At 37.5% G+C, this 26,599-nt stretch overlaps 1 protein-coding gene across 1 annotated transcript; it reads right to left on the reverse strand.

Annotated features, from left to right (window-relative positions):
• Positions 1 to 11,517: 11,517 nt before the first annotated feature.
• On the reverse strand, positions 11,518 to 26,029 carry DIO2 (iodothyronine deiodinase 2). The gene is given in 3 exon segments (XM_060620440.3): positions 11,518 to 16,637; positions 16,640 to 17,210; positions 25,500 to 26,029. Coding segments are annotated over 3 exon segments (816 nt in total). The 5' UTR covers positions 25,722 to 26,029; the 3' UTR covers positions 11,518 to 16,614.
• Between the last annotated feature and the right edge of the window lie 570 nt (positions 26,030 to 26,599).

The following is a 26,599-nucleotide window of genomic DNA, read 5'->3' on the forward strand; positions in this document are numbered from 1 at the left end:
AGTGACTATGGGTCAACATAGTTCTGAAAATAGGATACTGTACAAGATTGAGATTATATAAACCGAAGTGTTGGTCCTATATAAACCTTATTGTAAATATGCATTATTTTGCTCCTTTATTCAAAAAATATTTATCGAGTATCTACCATGTTCAAGGAACTGTACTGGGCACTCACTGGGGATAAAAGGAATGAACAATACAAATTAGATACCTGCCTTTATAGCCATAAATTAACAGCACCATCTGTAATAGAATCTCCAACAGTGAATTATCTAAATATATGTTTGTCTAGATCCAAATGTCTTTATAGATCACAGATATAGCAAATATAGCACACATAATCCATGATGAGTTTTTTAAAAGTTATTATTAATGTGGCAGAGTAAAATCAGAGTCTCAAACCAAGGCAGTAAATTAATGAATCAAGTGATAGAACAAATCCCCTGGAACTAGGTAAAAATATTAACATATAATAATCTACTTTTCTAGCCAATAATTTGATTCTTTGTTTGAAGCTGAATTTTAAGCCATGCCATGATGCAAGAATATTTATATTGGAACAAAGAGTTCCCGACCACCCATCAAGTCACAGGGTAATTATTTTCTAAATATGCATGTTGAATCAGAGACTTCACTACAGTTGGTGGCAGATATAATAAAGGAATAAACTTTTTTTTTCATTTCTTAGGGAACAGTTCTCTCTCCACAAGAGAAAGTCTAATAAACACGTATTGAGCACTATGAATCAGACATTAGGTTTATCACTAGGAAGATAAAAGATGACTAAAATAGTTACTTTTGTGTATTAAATGATCATTAGAGAAAGAGATTAAGGGAAATAGAAAATAGTTAATGCTTAGCTACATGTTGTTTTATTATTTCTTCAAAAAAATAGAAAATACATGCAACAGGTATCCAAACAAAGAACAAAACTGAGTTAGAGGGTCCAGGGCACACTTCAAGGGGACAGTGAGTCTTGAAGAATAGGTAGTAACTATAATCAAGAAAAAAGAGGGAATCTTAGTGTACTACAAGATCAAAACCTCACTGAGGATCGATAACCAGGATTCTTTTTATTATAGAAATTAAGCCCCAAAGTAAACCCCAAAAGGGGAATGAAGGACGGCTAGAAAAAAAAAATAGATTTGTTTTTTAATGGTGAAAAAAAGTTTAACAAGAAGAAGCGAAGGAAAAATAAAAAAAAGAAGGATGGGCATTTATTGACTTATTTATCCAGCTGATATTTAAGTATGACTAGGTGCAGGCACTGAAAGATGTCATCTGTCATCAGTAAAGGAGCTCCTTCAGCTTTGCTTTACTTTGTCTTCACTATCATTCCCTAACTCCAGCGAACATTGCAATCTCTTCTTTCTTGTCCCCACTCACACAGGTGTTACCTGATGCAGACAATTAGGCAATCAATTGTATTTAGCCAACACTCAATCAAAGAATAATATGTATGAATTTAGTAAATAAACTTTTTTATTAGTCGTTTGAAACCAAGAATCTTGAGGAAAGAGCCAAAGAACACATCTTTTATCTCAACTCTAGTAGCTTGCATATTACCTTCCACAAAGATGATCAATATATCTAGATATATTGAAATTCTATCAGATTATTCTTAAGTGAAATGATTAGGATCTTGTATTCTGGGTACGAATTAGGAATGATAATTTATAATACAGATATTTGGGCAAGGAGAGGAGACAGTGACAGATTGCATAAAGGATATGAGGATGCTATAATCATTTCTAGTATTTTCAAGGTTTACAGGCTAAAATCTAGGAATAATGTTGACTTGTTAAAATGACAAAATAGCAATGTTTGATAGGAGAATCAATTTGTGGAAGAAGATAAATTCTACTTCAGACACCTTGAGCTTTAACAGCTAATGAAATATTCAAGTTGTTAATTCATATTAACAAACGCCTATGGGAAATAGAAAGTAGATGAGAGTTTAGGTCTGAAGATCTAGATTTGGGATTCACTGTCATTAGCATAGAATTGATGATAATAATCATTAGAGGAAGGATACCATTCCACAGGAATGAATAATAGCAAGTTCTGCTTTCAACAATAGAAATTGGCTACATATTCCAGAAAAACTTTTTACTACAAACCCTGAGAAATTCTGGATAAAATTAACAAATAGACTTTAAAATACATAGATGAGTAACAGGAAAGTAAGAGAAATTCATAGGTTAGAAGAAGAAGCAGCAGCAGCAGGAGGAAGAGGAGGAGGGGGAGAGGAAGGGGAAGGAGGGGGAGGGGGAGGAGGAGAAGCCACCTAAAAGAGCCTGAAACTGAGTGTAAGCAAGTGCTAAAGTCATAGACTGCCCAGGGGCATCTCCTGACAACAGAAATCTAGATGCTCAGGTTTTTAATAATCAAGACCTGGAAGGGTGAGAAAGACCTCAGTCTGAATCACAGTAACAAGTCGAATCTGAGACTCCTACAGAAATCTGGGTTACTTGGAAGGATACTCCCTCAACAAAAAATGTAAGCCAGAAAAAATTTCATCCACTGGGAAAAAGAGCAACAGAGGGAACAGTTTGCTTTAGGTCTTGGTAGAAAGGAAAAATGAGTCTCCCCTGGAAATTCATAATGATTAGCCTGCCCTCACAAAGGTTAGGGTCTTGAACGCTTGGTATGTTTACATTTAATTTTTAAGGGCTTCCAGGTTATTAGTGGCCCAGAACACATAGCAGAAGGAAACATGGATCTTGTTGAGAAACAATTCCCTTAACCAGGTTCCTCATAATCTGCATAAATTAATATCAGCCAAGAGGAAGAATATAATATAAAATGATCAAAAACACAAGTAAACAATGAACTAACAAGAATCAGAGTAAAACAGCCCAAGGTCTTCAGATGCTATAATAATCAAATACAGATTACCTTAAAATATACTTTAAAAGTTTTGGCAAATAGAATTAAAAATAAGAACATAGAACATGGCACTTTCAAGAAATAACCAGGAACATTTGAAAAGAACTCAAAAGAATTTTCATAAATTAGTAATATAAACTTTGAACTTCAAAACTCAGTGGATTGGTTAAGCAACAGATTCACACAGATGAGAAGAGAACAGGAGCACTCATAAGAGAGATTGAGAAAACCAAGTGCAATGCAACACTTTAGAAATTAAAAAAAAAAGTAGGAGATCTGGAGGATAGAATAAGGACACACATACATCTGTTTGGAGTTAACAAAGGGAAAATGTAAAGAAATGGAGAATTGACATTCAAAGAATTAATGGCTTTGAATATTTCAGATTCCCTTAGAGTAATGTATCTTCAATTCAATACCAGTTAAAAGTAAATAAAAGGATATCCCCATTTAAGTACATGATGGTGAAATTTTAAAACACCACATGACAAAGGGAAAAGCTAAAATGCAGCCAGAGAGAGAGAAAAAAATTAGAACAAATGGATAATAGACTGTCAGCAGATTCTCAACAGCAATATTGGAAACACCAACAGAATAACATCTCCAAAAGGTTATCTATAATTATATCCCTGCCTAAACTTTAATTCAAAAACAAGAGTGAAAAAAAATATCCATAGGAAAAAGATAAAAGAAAACATTTTATCATCAACACACCCTCACTAAAAGAAGAGCTAAAAAATGTAGTTTAGGAAAAAAAGAAATTCATCTCATGAGGTAGGCCTGATATTCAAGAAGGACTGGTAAGCAAATAAATTGGTAAAAGTATAATTAAATATAAATGAACAAGCTCTTGTATGAAATGATAGTAATTTGAAGAATAACTAACTTATTGAACCAAAATAACATGTCAGAATATGTGTGAGAAATGTATCGAGAAAATTACATAACTTCATTACAAAACATTAAAGAATATCTAAATAAATGGAAAGATATATCATGTTTCATAGAAAGATGCAATGCCAGATAGATGCCAATTATCCCATACAGTAATCTATAAATTCAACAAAATTCCAACTAAAGTGCTAACAATGTTCTTTCTTGGAACTTGGAAAACTGATTTGAAAATTTATGTGGAAGAGCAAAAGATGCTCCTTAGAAAGCAAAGTATGTTTGAAGACAGTAGGGAGAGGCACTTGTAACAACAAAGCTTATTATTAAACTTAAGGGTTCGTTTTAATTCATAGCAAACTGACATTTTGATAGGTCAAAACCAAATATTGGTAACTTCTCATGGATCAACCAAATAATAAAGATATAATGTATCATTGGCCTAAAGAAAGACAAATAGACAAGAAAATCCAGAACAGAGAGCTTCGGGACAGTCCCATGCAGGCAAAGAGATTTGTCATTACTTGGCATCATAGATCATTGGGAGAAAAGGAATAAAGGATGCTGCAATAATTAATTATCTGAAAGGAGAGTAAAGTCATATTATATTTCTTACCTTATGACATAAACAAAATTAGCTCCAGGTGGATAAAACACATTGTATGTTGGCGAGGATGTGGAGAAATGGGAACCCTCTTGCAATGTTGGTAGGAATGCAAACTGGTGCAGCCACTCTGGAAAACAGCGTAGAGGTTCCTCAAAAAATTAAAAATAGAACTACGCTACAACTCAGCAATAGCACTACTAGGAATTTACCCAAAGGATACAGGAGTGCTGATGCATAGGGGCACATGTACCCCAATGTTTATAACGGTGCTTTCAACAATAGCCAAAGTATGGAAAGGGCTTAATGTCTATCACCTGATGAATGAATAAAGAAGATGTTGTTTATATATACAATGGAATACTACTTGGCAATGAGAAAGAATGAAATCCTGCCATTTGCAACAACATGGATGGAACCGGAGGGTATTATAAGTCAGTCAGAGAAAGACGGATATCTTATGTTTTCACTCATATGTGGAATTTAAGAAACTTAACAGAAGACCATGGGGAAAGGGAAGGGGAAAAATAGTTTCAAACAGAGAGGGAGGCAAACAATAAGAGACTCTTAAATACAGAGAACAAACTGAGGGTTGATGGGGGTGGAGAGGGGAAAATGGGTGATGGTCATTGAGGAGGACACTTGTTGGGGATGGGCAATGGGTGTTGTATGTAAGGGATGAATCATGGGAATCTACCCCAGAAACCAAGAGCACAGTGTATACACTGTATGTTAGCTAACTTGACAATAAATTATATTTTAAAAAATAAAGGCAAGTAGTATTCCATGTGTGTATAAACCACAATTTACTTATCCATTCATCAGTTGATGGACATTTAGGATCTTTTCATAATTTGGCTATTGTCGAAAGTGCTGCTATAAACATTGGGGAAAAATTGCCCTTATGCATCAGCATTCCTATCCCTTGGGTAAATTCCTAGCAGTGCTATTGCTGGGTCCATCAACTGATGAATGGATAAAATAATTGTGGTTTATGTACACATGGAATACTACTTGTCAATGAGAAAGAACGAAATATGGCCTTTTGTAGCAACATGGATGGGACTGAAGAGTGTTATGCTAAGTGAAATAGGTAATACAGAGAAAGACATATACTATTTGTATTCACTCTCACATGGATCCTGAGAAACTTAACAGAAGACCATGGGGGAGGGGAAGGAAAAAAAATTGGGGAGAGAGCCAAACTATGAGACTCTTAAAAACTGAGAATAAACTGAGGGTTGATGGGGGGTGGAAGGGAGGGGAAAGTGGGTGACGGGCATTAAGGAGGGCACCTGTTGGGATGAGCACTGGGTGTTGTATGGAAACCAATTTGACAATAAAATTCATGTTAAAAAAAAGAAAGGCAAATATTAAAACTTCTAGAAGAGAATATAGGAGAATGTCGTTACAAATATGTTTTCCCCTTCTACAATATAGAATTTTCAGATGGGCACATAGCTGCCTAGAATAAAGACTATATTTTCCAATCTTCTTTACAGGTCAGATTGTCTTATGATAAAAGTTCTGGCCAAAGGTATATAAGTGGAAATGTCCATAAAGCAGTTTCTAAGAATCTCCTTGTACAAAGCTGGTAAGACACATACTTTGCCCTTTTTTTTTTTTCTTTTCCTTTTCCTATCCTTCTGCCTAGGAGAGGGGTATATAAGAACTATAAGGCATCATGAGGATGAAGCAGAAAGCTAGAAGGAGAGCCTGGATCTCTAAGGACTTTATGGAACAGAGCTTCCATACCAGCTGCAGATTGCCTGCCTCAGAACTTTTATGTAAGAGAGAAAAATAAGCTTTCTGTCTTAAGTAATTATTATTTTAGGTCTCTGCTCCTCACAGCCAGACCTAAAGCTAACTTGCGTAATTTGTAATGATATATCCTCTCTCCTTGTTACAGAAAGACTACAAGAGAGAAAAAAAGAATATATAGGAATAATCATGTGGGAGCATCCACTTGTAATGGACTAAATGTGAATAAGGAACAGCAAAAGAGAGAGAAGCTATAAAAGTTAGAAGTGCCCAATGCTGTGAAATACAAAAAGCGAGTACTGAACAAAAATTACCTCTGGACTTGTCTAGATTAGAAGGAGGTCACTGGTGGCTTTAGAAGACTGTTTCCAAACAGTGACTAAGAATCCAGTGAAGCAACACAGCACTCAAAGGATTATTGCCACTTGCACGTTATTTGGAGGCCTTCCAGTTCCACACAAAACCAACATACAAACACGTTTGGTGTTTCTGGGCTACGGGTGTAACTAGATGTACATGAATCATCAAGAAACAGAAATAGCCCTTGCCCTGGATAATTTCTTGATGTCTTTTCTACAATCATGACATACCCAGTAGGAATATAATTGGTCTACTCTCATCTGGTCACTAGAATGATGACTGACAATTTAATTGGGGTTCAACATATCTCTCTCCTTAAGTATATGAGAGGATTCTTTTTTCTCTAGGGTTTAGAAGGTAACTGTCTTTTTGCCATGGAATAAAATACATATATTACTATTAATAATATATTTATAAATGTGTGTATAAGTGTTTACCTGTAATAGAAAATGACAAATCTTCTAAAGATATAACTAAAATATTGACCCAATTATCACCCACCAATCTCCTCATAGAAGCTCTGAGCACAAGAACAAGGGAAGGAGTGGATGCAGGCCAGAACTTTGAACTTTTCAAAATATAAGTAGGCATTCCTTGATGTACCCAAAGGAGGATACTTCTAAAAATTCTGCACAAACTGAGAAGACATATCCCCCCCCAAAATTTTTCCATAAGAAATGTGGTAAAGAATGAATTCAGGGGATTTCAGTCATTATAACACATAAAGAGACTATAGTTACACATCCTTAAAATGTAATAGGAAACACACTTAAATGGTTAGAGTCAGTAGTGGAGTCAGTTGAGTGTTGGGTTTGGCAAAGGAGACCACAGCTATTACAAAAGCAAGGGAGGTTTGTCTCCACCAGATAATGATGGTTGGAAATGGATTAGATTCCCCTAGTATCAACAAAGGGTAAGAATTCCTAAAATTGCCCTTAGGGTTTTTTTTTTTTTTTTCACTTTAAAGAAACTTTACCCAGGGGTGCCTGGGTGGCTCAGATGGTTGAGTGTCCAAATCTTGATTTTGGCTCAGGTCATGATCCTGGGGTCATGGGATCAAGCCCCACATCAAGCCCTATGCTGAGCATGAAACCTGCTTAAGATTCTCTGCCTCTCTTCCCTCCTGCCCCTCCCCCACTCAAGCTCTTTCTTTTTAAAAATAAAATAAATATAATATAATATAATATAATATAATATAATATAATATAATATAAATAACCTTTACTAAATCAAACATTTACAATCTTTCTCCCATTAGAATTGGTAAAGCACCTAAACCTTAAACAGTTAAGGTAACATAGGTTAACAACGTATAGATGAATAGTAACACAAAATGCAATGAAAATTTGGTGGCTGAGTAGGATCACCTGATTAATAGCTGTCCTGCAGCATTAAGTGCATCTTCCACTTCTTATGGGAGTGGCCTATGAGGATACCTAGGCTTGTGGTGTGTGCACACATTAGTAGATTGTTTAAATTGCCTCATATGTGTTGTCTAAAATGTATAAATCAAGATTTTTGCCTGAATTACATAGACTGTATCAACTATACAATCCACTCCATCCTATCCCATCTCATACTCACTGCAGTCAGGCTAAGTTCTTATCTGTTTTGGAGGGCAAGAGAAGACAAAGGGGGTGGCACAGCCAGGGAGGAAACAGAAGTTAACTTTTTCTCAAGAGGGAGTGGGAGTGGATGGGTTCCTGGATCCCTGGCATTCTCTCAGTCCACTCTCCCTGGTTTAGGCCAGTTGAAATAACCATAATTTATCAAGAGATACCAGGAATCTTTGCCACTATTCTAGTAGACATAGGTAACTGCAAGACCCAGAATTATTCCCCCACCCCGGATAGTTAAACCACAAATATCAGCAGGTGAAGAGCCAAACTGCAGCAGGGTTCCAGCCCATCTAGACTCCTGAAGGTAGATCCCTTGAATTCTCAGTAGCTAGGTGTGAAAGCTCATCCAGACATTTCATGAACTTTGCAACAACAGACCTTGCACTTTCCTTATTAAAAGTTACCAAGTTTTGTCACTAGCATATGTTGAGGGTTTGTTCTATGCCTTTTACCCCTGTACAGACAAAACTAGCCCACAGCAGTGGACTAAAATGGCTAAGCCACAGTGAATCCTCACCCATGTGAAAATTGGAAAAGGATTGTGAATACCTTTGCAAAATGCCCCAATAAAAGGCATTATACTAAGGAATTTTATTACAAATTTTCCTGGAATGTCTTTAAGAGCTCAATGCTGGCTGAAAGACTTTCTTATTTTTTAAGTGCTCTTTTCTGTTTTTTTCCCCCTCCGGTTTCTTCTGAAGGTCCTTCTGGATGGAGTTAAAGGGCAATACTCAAGGTTTTGACTCAGTACATTTGGAGTCTATATCCAGTACATTAGATATCATGTTTAGATATTTCATTTACCAGCGAGGCTGTAAACACGGTGCAGAAAACCATATTTCATACCATTTGTATATATACCCACCAAATGTAGTATTTTGATGGTAATGTTTATCACTTAGTGGGTACTTAAAACATCCATTGGTGGTTGTATTTTAGATACTTAAATGCCTGCTTACCCAAGAGAGGGAGAAACACAAAGAAATAAAAAAACATAGCTTCCTATCCTCAGTTCTCTCAACTTTCACTGAATTGGATTGAATTCTCCCTCCTAAGGATGATGGCCATTTTAGTGTCTTATTTTTTTTACTGATTTGGCTTTCTTAGTCACATCTAATGGACACTTTGTAAATACAGATTGACTTGACTAAATGAAAGACCGTCCATCTTCCTCTCTATCTAAATCTTACCCTTTCTCCTAGGTCAACTCATTTTAAACTCCACAGAGCCTCTTCTGAGAGCACTACCCAGAGTTCTTTCCTTTCTTCCTCTGAACTTGTTCTTATTGATTATACACATCCAATCACTTATTTAACCCTCATTATAAGGGGAGTTAAAGAAATGGCCACAGAGTTAACTTCTGATACCCTTGGACATTCCCAATATTTCTTGCTCTCCTTTTGGTAGCAGACCCTGTTACCATGGCAACATGTAACACAACCCACATGCAACACAAGCTGGCCCAATGCAAGTCCTTCTCTGGTGATAGGGTCAAACTCTATTTGAAGCATCTTATAGTTAGAATGCAAGTAATGTACAGCACAGTAACTATCATTAGTGATACTGTATTATATACTGAAAAGTTGCTAAGATAGTAAATCCTAAAGTCCTAATAAAAAAAACCTTTTTTCGCAACTATTGTCCACCTAAATAAAGAAGTAAACTGAAGCAAGCTCAAAATTGTCAAAAAGATGTATTTATTCAGGAATATAACAGAGGAATTGCAATTAAATGTAGCAAGCTACCAGTGAGTCCATTGAGGGTTTGGCATAGCTGTGTTTATGGGCAGGAAGTGCAAATTGGGGAGAACTCGATTAGGTCTGTTAAAATCAAAAACAAATGACCAAGTTTCAAAATTCCCTAACCAGACAAAACCAGTCCAGTCACACAAACAAATCTCAATTCAGCTTATCTTGTGAGACCAACCTGACCTGGATCATTTCTTATTCCTGCTTCTGGAAACCATAATCGAAACTTCCCAACATTGCTTTGAGGCAACCCCTGACCAACTGCCTATCATTTAAGAAAATTCCAATATTATCAGTTTTCCATAAATTAGACATTTATGGGAAATCATCTCCCATTCCTTAAGTTTTGTTTTTCTAAGGGTATATGCCTGAATTTTCCCATTTTCTATCTTCCAATTCCATTTTAGTTTGAAGTTCTTTAACGCTATGTATGGTAACGAGTGTTAACTAACTCACTGTGGTAATCATTTCACAATATAGAGAAATATCAAATTGTTACATTGTACATCTGAAACTAATATGTTGTATGTCAATTATATCTCAATGAAATTTAAAAAAGAATGTGAGGAGCTTCCCCCAACGAGATCACGCAAGATAAGAAGCTGATCTGAGGAAAACCTGACACCCCAAAAGAACAGAGACAAAAGACTTAGTAAACAAGCACTGAAGGTTTCTAAGTCCTTGGACCCATCAAACTGTCCCTGAGGTAAGTTTCATCCCAATCATTTCTAGGGTTTCATTATATTGGCCAATAAATTCTTTTTTTTTCTTTTTTTGAAGACTAATTTGCATTTGTCACTTGCAGAGCCTTGACAAATCCATGATAGGCTCCTAAAGGGAGTCACATCTTCATGAATTTTGTTTCATGGCTTTTACACATCCTATTGCACCCAGCACAGGGTATACCCCTAACTAGAATCTCAGTCAATAGTTGTCAGTCATGATTCTTCAAATTTCCATTAAAATTCTGGAACAGTATGAGATACTACAAATATTAATGAAATTACTTTGAGTAGGAAACCATGAGTAAGTTCAGAGTCTCAAGATACATTAATACATTGGTTGAGTCACCTGTTTCCAGGATTAAAGTGTACATATTTAACCATGTTGCAAATACATCTCTTGTCATTAACAGACCACTGCCTCCATAAAACATTCATATCCTTTATACTTTCTCATAATGCAAAGTAGTTGATAGAAGTGTGTTCAAATTTTTTTCATTACACATTATTACACTGCCAAGCATATTATATATAATGTGTATATATATATATATATATATATATATATATATATATATTAATGGAAAGTTTATTTATAGCACTTAAAAAACCCGGGGCATAAATTTAACAAAGTAAAAGTTTGCTCCATGATCTCAATAAGGCCCTTCCCATGAATTGTGTGTGACTTGTTCACAAATATGGAAAGTATCTGAAGATTTTCTTCTAACTTGTCTTAATTTCCTTGAAGACTCTGGCACACAGCATGAGATTAAAATAACCTGGCATTGCCGGAGTCTTTACCCACAAATACCAAGGAATAAATATTAGAATGATGGATTCTCTTTCCCTTGTCAACCATGAATGTGTTCCAGCCAGGAGCAAGGTCTAGAGAGTAATTTAAAAATAAACAAACAGAACCAAAGAGTAACTTTATTCTTTTATTCAAAATTTATTAAAATACAAGAACAAATTTTAAAAGCACACGTACCACTCAGCACCAATATAATAACACTCTTTCTACTGATAATCTCCAAAGCATTTCTGTTTCTGCAACTGAGAAGCAGAGAAATACACACATGCATTCTTACCACATTTACCCAGTGCCCATAGCATCATGCCCCAAATATTCTCCTTGCCAGGGAGACAAAGACGGGCAGAGGAAAACTAATGTGACTACATCCAACCACTAACTGAGTCAATGACTCTTTCATCAGTAGTTATCATTTGCACACTGGTCACCTCTGCACATCCCTATCTCCCTCTCCAGGTGCCCGACTGCTTGGGCTAGTGATATAGTCTGGTGATAATGTGATGCAAAAGAAAATAGAACTGGCCAACATTCCCTACCCAATTCCTTTCAATTGCTTTGGTTATAAAGTACTGGATACTTATGTCTTCACACTCTCTCATCCTAACACACATAAAAAGTACACGGGCCAGTGACATAGTCTGGAGAAGGCTTGAGAGATTTTTTAATTTATTTCCCACCCCCTTCTGTGGGCTTCTTTCATTTATGTGTTTACCTGTTTGCTTTTGGGGAGAGGGGGGAGCCCAAATAGTGACTTCATTTAACATCTCCTCGGTCCTTGAGATCTCCCCAGTAAATATTAAATAAACTCCCTAGAGCTCTGATACCGCTGCCCAAGATGGGCAGCAAGCCCTGACTTGCATGAGCAATTTTTTTTTTTTTTTTGATATCTGTACATGTTTGCTTTCTATTGTATCAGACTCACCTTAGAACAGAGCTGGGTCTCTTAAGTCGGAGACCTTGCTTCTGGTGCTATCCAGAACATAAGGCATTAAGAAGTGGCCCAATGTTTGGCTCTTCCTAAAGTCATTCACTGATACCTAGCAGCCCTCTTCCAATGGTGAGAATTATCTTTTCAAACCTTCCCAAATCAATAGACCAAATTCACAGGACCTCGTTCTTCCAGGTTAGCAACTTCCTGGCTTTCCCAGGCCCCACTACCTTCTTTCACAGAGGACCTCAAGATACTACCAAGAGATTGCAAATCACCAAGGCAGAAATAGATACTTATACCCCATTCTGGATGTACATATGAAGACTAAGTTTGAATTCTATTTTTAAGATAAAGGAGAAAGTAGGGAGAAAGTTGGAATATAACTAAAATTTTTTTTGATCTGATTTTTGGCAATATCGTTTTAAGTTCCTGGAATTAGAATTCTCCACTGCTGAGAGACATGACATTGGACATGTTCTGAAAAGCTCTAAATTCTGGGGAGGTTTTCATGAACCCTTCAATGGGACAGTAATTGGTATCTACATTTCCCCCTTTGCAGGGGCCATATGATTCTAATTAAGCTTATTTTCCAAACCATCAGTCAGATTTACAGAATGGGAAGTCCTGTACATCAGTGCATTCCTTTTGCTGTGAACATAACCCACAGGACATGCTAAGAACACCTGTGTCCAGCTGGGAATTCTCCCAAAGGCATAGATATTGTCTTTAATATGCCCCTCTGGTATTTTATGCAGCAAGGCAGTACCCACACATGACCTCAACATATTAACATATTTCATATTTTTTTATTCAAGAGCCCAAATAGTGAAATACACTCCAGGCAAAATCAAAGACAGCAGGATTTTCTTCTTTCCTTGGTTATAGAATAGGCATTTTCTGCTTAATGGCAAGAAAATTTAAATAAATAGACCATTTAGAACTTGGTATTACCAAAAATCAAGGGTAAATTCTATAAACAAGGTGAAGACATAGTACCAAAGATCCAAAACATGAATATAAAAAGTCATATAAGTTAAATGGCTTCACTTTAGCTATACAAAGAGCAGTTACTAGTCTGCCTCTAAGGAGGTCAGTTACATTTTAATATCTATATCAAACATTTCAACATCATTGTGCCGGTGTCTCATTCACGCCCATTCAAGAAAGTCATGTGGATTCCACTATTTTCTCTAAGCAATAAAATAAAGTAAGTTTGAATAGTTCCAAGACATAAGTCTTTCAAACACTAAATGTTTGAGTAAATCCAGATGCTATGATAATATCTAAAATTGCTTGGAAACTATTTCAATAATAGATATGCTAATTCAGTTTAAAAGGCTAAACTGATAGCTCCATGTAAACATAGCCTATGGGTGGGGGGGGGAATGTTTAGGTACTAAGAAGAACTCAAAGTTTGTTTATATATATATATATATATGAATAACAATTGTTCAAAGGAACATACTTTATAAAAGAGAAGATAGGTGGGGTGGGTATTGACAATCTAATACTTTCTCTGAGCATACCAGCTAAGCACTGATTCTCCTCTACCTCAAATAATGAGTTCTTGTTATGTTCCTAAAGATACATCATAGGAAATCATAAAAAATCATGTTGAGATAAATAGGTTACATAACTCTGGTAACACCAAGCCATTCTACATACTGTAGGATTCCTGAGCTTTGTCAATTCACTTTCTTCATTGGCCCCTAACTGCCTTTCTTCCAGAAAGTCTTCTATGTTCTATTGAACATATCTTTTTCCCTGATATTCAGCCTATGCCTTTGTGTATTTACTTCCACTGCTTCATTTCTCCATTGGAGTATCCTCGTGGAGAGGAATTGCACACACACAACCTTCTCTTTCCTTAAAAATATATCACGACTGGGTGCTTTTTCCATCATCCTTTTACCCAGACAACTAGCACTGCCTTAGCCAAATCTCATCCCCCCACCAGCTTCTCTAACATCCTGTTCCATTATTGTACATGTAGAACAAAGGGGAAGTTTAAGGACAACAGAGTGAGTGTGCTGCAACCAAGTTTTCATTTTACTTTTCTAGGGGACCACATAATCTTAACACCATTTTAAAGATAAAATACAATGGGGCCCACTGATCATTCTGGAATATAGAGTTTAACAATTGAGAAGTCTGAAATAATCTATTCTCCATGTGATTTTCCAGAAATCTATTAGATGATGCCACATTTTCAAAATTTGCTTTGTTTCTTTGTGGGTGTGTTTTATAGACTTTAAGACACTGGAAAGCTTAAATGTTGCTGTAAAACACAATCATCAGTTAAAATAATGTATTAGTATCTAAACAATAAACTAGTGATAGGACTGATATATCGCTTCAGCTTTTTTTGTTTTTAATGTACTTTTGGTTCTTACACACTCAGTTCCCACCTTTTTCTCATTTCAGAGGCAACTAGTTTCAGAAGATATTTTCAACTTGAGATTTTTTTCTATTACTTTTATTTTATGATTCAATTATTAATGGAATGGTCATAAGAACCTTTGTACATTCAATACAATCATATACTGTGATTTGACAGCATCCTCAAATTTACAGTAAAAATTTATGATATAAAATTAGTTGGTCTATTCTTTGGGGGTTATGATATTTAGCTATTACTTACATTAAAGGTAAAACTATAGTATCTTTATTTTAAAGAGAAATATGGTGTGTGTGTATATATATACACACACGTGTGTGTGTGTATATGTGTGTGTATATATATATATATATGTATATGTATATATATACATACACATATCATTATAATAATGTACAATTGAGGCCTTAGATTACCAGACCTCAGCTAATTGGAACAAAGGAAGACCCCAGTCCAAATTCAAATGGAAATGGAAATTCCATTTCACCAAATTCCATGCCACTGAGGGTTGCCTTATATCAAAACCTCCAAAATTACTAATGAGAATTTTCTCAAACTAACTTTGCCTTCCTCTATTTTGCAGCTGAAGAAATCTTGTTTTTTCACACGTATTATTCATTATAGTTCACCTACTTTGGGAGAACAGTGCCACAGCGGAATGGCCAGGGCACCTACCTCCCACAGCAGCTAAGAATATATTTTATTTATATATAAATAAAGAAAGAGCTGAGTCCAGCTCAGCATTCAGAGAACACCATTATGAAGGCTAAGACCAAGAATGAGTGGGGCCACATCATAATTGTAGGAATGGAGAGGGACAGACCAGTACCACTGGACCTATTGGTTTTGCAATTAATCAGTATCACAGGTCATAATTAATCAACTGAAAATATACATACCACAAACATGTTTCAAAAAGTAATTATTTCTACCAAAAAATTGTCATAATTACAAATAATGAAGTGTGGTTTTTTTTCCCTCTTTCAATCCCCCTTTCTCCCTTAGTTCAGGAGTATATGATAAATATATTGATTTCATATGTATATTCTCAATGCTAATTATAGTTGAGCTGCTTCTTTTTCTGGCCCATGTATGTTTTATGTTTCAATGTTTCGGTGGCTAACAAATTAGTCCCACTCTCCACAGCTTCAAAGTTAAACTCTGTGAAGCCTCCTCATCTTTCTGCATCCTTTCCTAGCTTGTCAATTTGATTTTCTTCTAGTACTTTCCCACCTGCCTAAAAAGTAACCCTCAGATTTCAGATAATCTAACCCTCCAGGGATCATTCTTGGTATCTACCAATACATCTGTGAGTTCTGGGATATTTAGACTGGCAGAGAGCACCAGATGGCTAGAAACTAAAACAGCAGAAACTACTTGAACATTGTTAAACAAGAAGTCCCAAGCACAAGGACTGGACTCAAGGATTCATCATAAGTAAATATTTGGGAATTTTCCAGTTGGGCTCTATCCATGCTGAATAAAGCCTAGGCAATACCCCTTGTACTAACAAGGACAATAGTTCCCTAACGTAGTAGTTATTCAGGTAAGTCTGTTCTTCAGGTCCCAAAGCTTCCATCAGCTGTATTACTTCTTTCCCAAGGCAGATGAACACATGTGAAACAGGGTTTCTTCTTCTACATCTTGGGATCTTTTTACTCAGGGCTTTTCACTAGGAAGAGATGTGATGGGGCTACTATTTAGCCAAATGCCATTTGAGTGGTAAAAGAAGTATGGAGATGTTAGAAGCTTATGTTCTTCTGACACGTAAATTCCTGTCTTTCAGGGAGACAATGAGACTCAGTTGAAATAGTGGATTCAGTTCTTAGTTTCCTTTTCTTTACATAATTAAAAAAAAACAAACTCTTTTACAATCATACCTTCAACCAGCTAATCTAGATTTCATCTTTTGCTGAAATTCTTCTCCAGCCAACGCCGGACTTCTTGAAGGTTGTAGTAGAAGGGCCCCTTTCCTCCTAGATAAGCAATTTTCTGTCTCTGCACAATACACACACGTTCAAAGGCTACACCATAAGCTACATTGGCATTATTGTCCATGCGGTCAGCCACAACTCGGCACTGGGGCGGCAAGGAGAAATGCTCCAGAAGCTGGTGGGCTGCTGCACATCGGTCTTCTTGGTTCCGGTGCTTCTTCACTTCAAAAGACAAAGAAGAATCACCAGGCACTGCCCAACCATCTGAAGGATGAGCCTCATCAATGTAGACCAACAGGAAGTCAGCCACTGATGAGAACTCTTCCACCAGTTTGCTGAAGGCTGGCAGCTGGCTAGTAAAAGGAGGTCAAGTGGCTGAGCCAAAATTGACCACCAGTGGACGCTCAGGGCTGGCAAAGTCAAGAAGGTGGCACTCGCCTCCATCAACTATCTTCACCTGGGCACCATTTCTACTGTTGTCACCTCCTTCAGAATTAGAGACATGTACCACACTGGAATTGGGGGCATCTTCACCCAATTTCACCTGATGGTGAAAAAAAGAAAAGGGGAGAGAATACCATATGAAATGCATTGTTACTCCAATTCACTCTATACAAAAACAACCGGCTCTAATACAATGTGGGATTTCCTTCATAGGATATGATAAATATATATTGATTTGAGTAAAGAAGCATCATGGCTGGTAATGTAAAGAATGGCCCTAAAGAGTAAAAGTCTTTTTCATTCTGTATAGTCATTGAAGGTAATTATTTTCATCATTGAAGCCACCACATTCAAAGAACCATTGAAGGCACCACTCTTTTCATAATTATGTTGAGGCTGGTATTCTTTACTAGCTTACTCTGCTGTCAATGCTTAGCACACATGATACAACAAATGATTAATTGACTTCATTTTAAAAGTTAAAAGTGAATGGTCTACTTTAAGTGAAATTGTCAGAGCTGTGGGGATTAGGTACCTCTTTTTTGTATTCCCACTTATGAATTCTAAAATACTCAGGAAAGACCTTTGTATTCTTGCATGATGCTAATTTACTTAATCTCCACCAATGGACAATGGTACCAATGGGCTCAATTCTTGGCCAGAGCTAGAAATCTGAGGTCCACCATTTACTAGAAGGGCTACTCCCACTTCACCTCGTCAGTGCTTCAGTTTTTCCATCTGTAAAATGCTGATAATAATGCCTGTCTTCCTCAGACAGTTATAAGGGCTACAACATAAGAAAATGAGCTCTTGTATACTATAAATCATTGTGTGAGTATAGGTTCCATTATTAAATGCCACCCAAACATGTGAAACAGCATATCATCTTTCTGGGAAACTCTATGTTTAAAAAAAAAAAAAAAGATTATCCTCAGAAGTAATTTGATCTCTTCTCAGGATGATGTCCTTCCTAGAGGTTTCTTAAGCTACCACTTACTTTTGGGTTCCCATAACCCAAAAGTAATGGAAATGAGTTCATTTCCATTAAACAAATGAAATAAAAACACAGAATTATTTTAATTCCTCATTTTTCATGGGTTTTTGTTTTGTTTTCCTGTTTTTTCTAGGAAATCACAAACCATTTACTTTTCTATCATACATTCTATTAACAAGCTCCTCTGAATTTTAAAATACTCAGGCAGGTATAAAAGAAGGTATAGAAGAAAATTGTTCCACATGCCCCTTTGCAAGTGGTTTAAATAGCTGAACACAGAATGAAGGAAAGTTTGCTGGCCTTTGGATCTGTAAATTGATAATAAAAAGCTTGCAACATAAAAGAACCAATTACTTCAGTTTGAATTAGCACAATCGGATCTTCCCCTAGTATGGTTTAATCAAAGCCAGTAACATTACGGACAACTTACGACAGCCTGGTTGATTTTTATACGCTATACTTAATATTACAAAACACTCCCAACTGGATCGACTTATTTCCCTCATATAAATACAGCCACATATAACACTGTTAGTAATTGAAGTCACTTAGAAGTAAACTGTTAAAGACTCAACAATCCAAACTGATGTAAAATACTCAAGGGCTTTCATTCAGAAGCTTCTATCTAATGTGATGCATAACTCATTCTAACTGTAGAGAAAGAAGGAAAGAAGTTCTTTCTCTCCCTTCTGAAAAATCCTAGCAATGCGGATTTGAAACAATACTATTAGTTTCCTAAAAATCTTAAGATAACAATCTTCTTTCTTAGAAAAGGAAGCTGTTGGTATGATTTAAATAAGTACATTTGTTTTTAGTTACTATCAGGGAGAAAGTTACTTTGTTTATATTAATTTTCTTGGTTAATTTGCAAGTTACCCTAGATGGAGAAATCTTATAAACCACTTTCAGCTGGGTTATTTTATATGAGGTAAAATAACACCTCACACATCTCTGAGGTATGAAAATATTCTTAAAATTTAAAGATACACACTTTATAGGTATTATATATCTTTTAACCTACCTTCTCATTAGATTTTTCCCACTTAAACTATCAGTAACAGCTCTAGAAGGGCTGCTTTCAATGATACTGTGTTGTGTTCCTCAACATACTGTGATATAAAGATCTGAATGCATTCACTCTAAATCCATTAAATGCTGTAGTGACTTCTTGTGAAGTCAACAACCCATTCACAGAAGAAAAGTCATCTCTAGACTACAGACTTGTAGGTTCTTGGTAGGTGGAAACAACCATCTGCTTTTTGGAATCATGTTAAAGACCTCTGATGCCCCTGACTCTCACCCAAGCAGAACTGCTGATTTTGCATTATTCCTGATTATTCAACTGAATAATCTCATCTGATGCTTCTGTCACAGGTGGCTCTCATATTACCTGTAGTTAATTTTCTTAGAAAATTAAAGCACCTTCTCCTTCCTCTTAGTGACAATGTCTATAGTTCAGCCACGTAATTCTTTTCAAAGTACAGACTTAGAAAATTTCAAACAAGTACAATACCTTCACTCTCAAATTAAAAATTAGAAAAGTTACCAAATACATAATGCTTTTGTGTGTGTGTGTGTGTGTGTGTGTGTGTAGTGCCGAGGGCAGCACTGGCATTTTATTAAGCTGCAAATTTTGTTGAATGAATTAGTAAATGAACGATAGCTATTATAATCCTAGGGGTCAGTGAAGAATTTTACACTTAATAATAACCTAGACCTGCAATGAACATAATTATGTTTGGGTGATGGATATGTTCACTGAGTCAGATAATTCAGAAATGTGAATCCTGGAGCCCTATTGTAGAGTTCTGCCATAATCAACACCAAATACTGTTGATCTGCTCTTGATTATCTTGGCTCCCAATGTATGAAATCAAAGTAGCCAATTCTTTTTATTTTGCTCTGCAGCCATGGGACCCTACTGCAGATTGGAATGTCATAAACAGCGTGTTCATGAAGATGACTAGGTTAGAGAAAATGCATAGGTAATACTAATGATATTAATAAAACTACATGGAAAGAAAAAACCCCACACCCATTATTTGTAAGTCTCAGTGTGAGTAGACCAGTAGTCTACTTTTATAAACATCATATACTAATCATAAAATCTGTCCATCTTTGCTAAAACCTGCTGATGACACTTTAGCAACAATAAAGAAAAAAAAACTTCAGAAATTAAAAAAAATGGAAGTTCACTTTAAACAAACAAACAAACAAAAATAAATCTTTTAAAAGGACATTACTGTCCTTTCTCAATTGCCATTTGAGACCAATATCATTTCTCATCTTCCCATTTGATCTCCATGAAAATTAAATTCCTATTATGAACAGAGTTTCAAGTGGAGAATTTCTTGGTTTGCTCAGTTATATGCCCTGCTGAGATGGAATGGGAGAATCACCATTGTCTTCAATGATGGAAGATTCTTTGCTTTCCCCAGGAGCAAAGCATTCCTTGACAAAGAGCCAAAATGATGAAGAAAATAAAGTTGGTCCCATAATAACATTTAGGCTGCAGGAAAGAAGCTCAACAAAAACAAGTTATCCCCTGGTACTCTCAAACTTTGTTTTAATTTCCCACAGTGGCACAGAAAGTCTCCTGGCCACAAGTTACCTATCATCTTAATTTCTCCTTCTTAGAGGGTTTGTGTTTGGTTTTTGTCCTTAATGAGACATATTTGCCAAAGAGGCATTCAAAAGGCATTTTTTACTCTTGCGGAAGAGTAATTAGGTCGGTACCTCTTTCCCTGCCAGCATTAGCTGCTCTAAAGAGAACCCTGCCCAGTATTTAATGCCCAAACACAAGAAGCATCATTTCCACTAATTGGTCTTGAAGTTCCGATGTTCCCAAAGGGTCCCTTTATTTTCCAAGGATCAGAAAGGACATACGTAAAATGTAATATCGTCATCACTGACTTTATCTCTCTCATCTGCTCTATTACAGTTGTCCTTTCCTATGTTTGTGTAATCAACATCAACACAACACCAACAAGGGAGTAAATAAAGGGCTTCATTTTTATAACACATGACCTCTCCAGGCAGAATGCAAATGTTGTGATAGCCATATTTATAAATATGAACAAGAGGGTAAATATATGGCCTATAAATTTGATTCCTTTGATGATAGGATTCCTTTTACTGACAATGTTCAGTGCATAGGGAAAAGGATAATACCGCGTTAGCATGTGGACTCTGAAATGCAGGGCAAGGGGAAAAAAGAACCATTCATCAAGCAGAAGCTGGAAATAGAGCATATACTACTAACCTTGTTTTTTTTTTTTCCTCTTTTCCACAGCCTTAGAAAGGCCTCTGTACAAAATATCACCTCATCTCATGATAGGAAGTAAGGCAAATGATAAAAATGGGGGTTGGGTGTGTGGCAGAACAATATTTACACATCCTTCTTGCTACACAAAAGCCCTAGGATGGCTTTATTAACCATCAAGAAATTTCAAATTCTTTGACATAATGACCAGGCTACATCAGTGTCCTTACAAACATGGCCAAACAATGATTAAACAGTAATTTACCCAGGTACATTCCAACTGGCCAAATAAACCAGAGTTGAAGAATGAGCTACTGACTCTTTCCTCCAAGTTCAACTCCTCTCTGGTCCTTCTGTTTTTGGTGCATGCCTTGAAAATGCAGCTCTAAGCTGTATCATTTCCTAGTGTTTTATCCAAGTGATGGATAAACTCTGGCTGGGGCTTCCTTTGTGTTCTTTTGAGAATGTTTCTCTCTTAAGAGAGCTATTTTCCATTGTAGAAACTAGTGTCAAAAGGCTGGAGGTGAATGAAGAGGAGGAGGTTAGAGACCCTTTCAAAACCAAAATTATATGTTCAAATGAATATGTTTTCTGTGTTACCGCGATATTAACTGCATAGAAATTAAAATGCTTGTCAACATCTATACTGTGTGTTTACTTTTACACTTCATTTAGGTAGGAGCCCGGTTCCCAGACAGGGGAGTTTGCTTACTGGTTGCATTTTCGAGTCTTGGAGTGCTAGTACAAGGATGCAGTGTTAGATGCAATGACACAGATTAGGAAAACTTAAATAACAAACATCTGTTATTCACCTCTGTCCGTCACAAGTTTCCATAGACTTTTTTTCCATCAAAACCCATGCATGGAACTCCCTATAACCAAGAGCAAATTATCTTTAAAGGTTCCACTCTGGAATTAATTTTAAATTCCATTCAACATTTTAATGAAGAAGGGTTGTTTTTATTTTGTTCTATTTTAATTTCTTTGTCACCCCCTCCAGGAGCCAAATACAGGGATAACACTTTTACTGCACTTTCTCTAACTATCTCCCCAAATATCTGACCTTCAATGAGGGGAATTAGAAATGACATGCCTTGTGTATGGCAGGTGTGCAAACCCCTCCTCCCAGAAATCTCTGCTTCTGAGGGTGGCGGCCTTGAGATAACGTAAGTCGGCATTGTGAAATACCATGGTGCCACCTCACACAAAACTTCCTCCAGGGGCGCCTGGGTGGCGCAGTCGGTTAAGCGTCCGACTTCAGCCAGGTCACGATCTCGCGGTCCGTGAGTTCGAGCCCCGCGTCAGGCTCTGGGCTGATGGCTCGGAGCCTGGAGCCTGTTTCCGATTCTGTGTCTCCCTCTCTCTCTGCCCCTCCCCCGTTCATGCTCTGTCTCTCTCTGTCCCAAAAATAAATAAAAAACGTTGAAAAAAAAAATTAAAAAAAAAAAAAAAAAAAAAAAAAACTTCCTCCAGTGTGGCTCTGGAAATGGCCACACCCAAAGACAGCATCACAGATGAAAACAGCAGTCAGGGAAGTCATTCAACTTGTTTTAGAGATTCTGAGTGACCCTCAAATGCCACGACAGCTACCACCACCCTTGTCATACTTGGGAGACAGAGGAGACCTAAATTCAGTGCAAGCTGTGTTCACAACGTTTCTATTCATTGTACACCCAGTCCAGTCTTGTCTCTGGATATATGGGTTCCTGGTTTGTTCCTTCTCATGGTATCTATTATATAAATCATAAAAAGCAAACATAATAACATCAGCTATGAACTTGGTCACTAATCAAATCAATAGAAACAATACAAGAGAAGAATACATAAACCATATGCAAAAAAAAAAAAAAAAAAAAGAAAAATCACTTGTCCTTGTCAATTTCTTGGAATACAATTAACAAAATATTGCTACATAATGCAATGCTATATTATCAGTGAAAAAATAAACAATCAAGTTTATTGAAGAGACATTTGTTTTTCCCTCTTTATTTCAATAAGCTGCTTGATAGGAGAAACAATGTCACTTAATATTTGTGGGTAACAGCACAGCCCCCATGTTTTATGTGAGATATCTATGTAAGCACATATTCATATATAAAATTCTCCTGAGAAGTGACTTTTCTTTTATAGGCAAATGTCAATTATCTTTCAAAAAAGTAAGAGTTTAATATGCTGAGTTCAAGCCATTGGCATCTCCATTTTGTCTTCCTAACACCTACAAAATACAGATGTAGATGAGGGAACTTCCTAATTCATAATGTCGCTGACATACTTGTGTGTTCTCCACCTTCTTCCAAATTCTTTACTCCCATGTCAAAACATAAAAAATTCACATTCAGTGATACATTTGTGGGAGTGAAATAGTCATCTCAGTATCTCCCTCCATCATCTCCCCTTTGCCCAACATGCATGATATAATGGAGATTATATGATTAGAACTTTAAGCATTGTTTCATATCATCAAAAAAGAATTTTCACTTACTAACAAGAGCTCTTACTATTCTCTGGCCTTTAGGACAGATGCAGGTTGCTTTCAATAAGAAAGACGTGTGTTGTAGTAAACCTTCCTGAATTCACAATGAATATTTCCTTCTTGAATATTTAATTTTCAGTGGACAAACCTACTCTGGATTCTTTGTGACTAGAAGCTACTCCTTTTCCTTTCCTCGTGCACAGATTTATTTTTCTAGGGTTGATTTATGGGGGAGTCTTCCCTTCCTCCTCTTTGATTCTGAGTTTTCATCCTGCTTCTGTGGTGCTGTTTGTCTACAATGTACCACTTCATTGCCTTCCATATGCCTCTCAAATTCCCTTCCCTGCCATCTTGGATGAGGTCCCCCAGTACAGTTGGGGAAAACCAGGACCATCTACTTTGACAGCAACTTTTGCCAAGTGAGTCCATTCTTAAGCCCAGAGATCAGTAGGAGTCACGTGGGCATAGGCAGAGGTGCCAACTGACAAAGGACCAGTGCCAAAATGACCCCCGTTGGCCCTTGAGATCGGAGTTGAGGATGTCCTACCAACATCTCCAAGCAGCCAAAAGGCAAGTCTTAGAAACACAGATCACCAGGTCTGGTTTTGAGAAGCAGCCCTGGGATGTGTGTTCCGCAGCTAAGTGAGGCCACTGCTCCGGTGCTCAAGGCATGTGTTGTGACAGTTTTGAGACTGTAATGAACCATAGACTTATCTGCTCTTTCTAGGACAACTTTTTTACTTTTGAGAAGGCAAATGTGGTTTCCCCGTACAAAGTCTGGATTTCTGACAGCTAGTTCACAGCTCTTTCTATTGCAAATTGATATCTAGTGACCCAGGACTCATTGCCATATAACCACTTCGAAAGGGTTCAAATCAAATAAGCCATGGGGATGAAAAGTATAGCACAATATAGTCAATAAGTTTGTAATAACTTTGTATGGTGACAGATGGTAACCATAGTTTTCATGGTGAACATTTCCTAATGTACATAATTGTCAAATCACCACGTTGTACACCTGTACATTGTATGTCAACTATCCTTCAAGTAAAACAACGTCCACCTAGAGGAGGACGCTGCACACAGGGCTGCTTTCGTTAACTCTTACCTCTACCAGAAACAAGGGGGCTTTTATGCCAAATCTTACCCGCCGTGACCATTTTGTTAAGGCTTGCTAACTCTGAGGGTTCTGAGGAGCATTTTCTTTTTTCCCTCGCTTTTCAGTGCCCAGCACTGAACTGTCTTTCCTAGTGCACCCCAGCCTCTCATCAAGCAAAACATCAAAATCCAAGTTTGTTACAAGAGCAGGTTAAATGCATTGGTCTCCTCCCCTCCCCCAACATTTTCTGACTTTTCCCAAAGTTACTCATCAGGCACAAATACCCTCTCTTCCAAAATTGCAGCAAGACATTAATGGCCCTTATTAGAAAGCGTCTTTACTAGGTGGCACAGAGTCATAACAGCTTAATACCTGTCATCCCCAAATCTAACCTGTGTGACAGGTGTGGAAGGCACAGGTAGGGGCTCCCTTGAGCATAACGCCAGGAGCCTAGATGGTGCGCCAGGATCCCAACCCGATGCTCCCCAGGGCCTGCGGTCCCTCGCTCGCCAGCCCCTGCCCCTGCTCACCGGGGGAGAAGCCCCTGCCGGGGCAGCTCACCTGCTTGTAGGCATCGAGGAGGAAGCTCTTCCAGATGCAGCGCATTCCCTCTGAGGTCAGCATGCGCCTCCACTCCCCGCGAGTGGACTTGGAGCGGCTCAGCAGCAGCACCACGTGCTTGAGGAGAATGACCGAGTCATAGAGTGCCAGGAAGAGGCAGTTGGAGAAAAAAACTGGCAGAATTTGCAGTGTGATCAGCAAGTCTACGCTGAGGATGCCCATCTTCTCTGCCTCCCAGTCAGTTCCCTTGTGCGCTCTGGTTCCCCTTCACCCTCTTATTTAAAAGGGGGGGTGGTGATAGAGGGGGTGGGGGAGATAAAGGGGAAGGCCGGGGTGGGGGGAGAAGGAGAAAAACTAAATTAAAAGGAAGCCCAAGTTGTCTCCTCTTTCAAAGAAGCAGAAATGGCAAGACCAAGTCCAGTCTCTGCAGCCCAGCAGTTGGAGTGTGCCCATCAATTCATTCAATTCGGAGCTGCTGCCTTTTTTTTTTTTTTTTTTTTTTTTTCAGGATTTAAGATGTTAAAAAAAAAAACAAAACAAAACAAAAAAAACAAAAAAAACCCCACAAAAAAACAAAAAACAACCCACACACAAACTGGCGTCCCCGTCCCTAATCCAGTCACCCCTCTCAGAGTCGGTGACAGACAGGCAGCTCTACTTTCATTTCTAAGCACCTATGAGACTGTGGCAGAGATTGCAAAATTTTCTTTAGCTTTTCATTGTCTCTAATGTTCAGAAACGTAGCCCGTTTCTTTCTGGAGTTGCCAGAGTTTTAAAAATGTGCTTGAAGGGTAGTTTTCCCCCTTCTTTACTCCGTTTGACACACACTTTCTGTTCTCCTTCTCCCAGCCTGTCTCTCTCCCTTCCCCAGGAGCGACTGACTCTTCTCTTCCTCACTCGCTCTGGCTTTTCCTTCGTGCTATCTGTCTGTGGTGCAAAGTGCCTCTCTCTCTCTCTCTCTGCAGCCCAGTGAGTCTCCCTGAAGCCTTTTATACATTCCCTGGCTAATTGCTGCAATAGAGAAATGAAAGCCTAATCTTGGTAAAGATCTTGACGTCATTGAGAAAGAGGGCTTTACTTTGGCCAGAACTGCAGTGAAT

This window comes from Panthera onca, chromosome B3 (assembly GCF_046562875.1).
Source record: "Panthera onca isolate mPanOnc1 chromosome B3, mPanOnc1 haplotype 2, whole genome shotgun sequence".
Classification (NCBI taxonomy): domain Eukaryota; kingdom Metazoa; phylum Chordata; class Mammalia; order Carnivora; family Felidae; genus Panthera; species Panthera onca.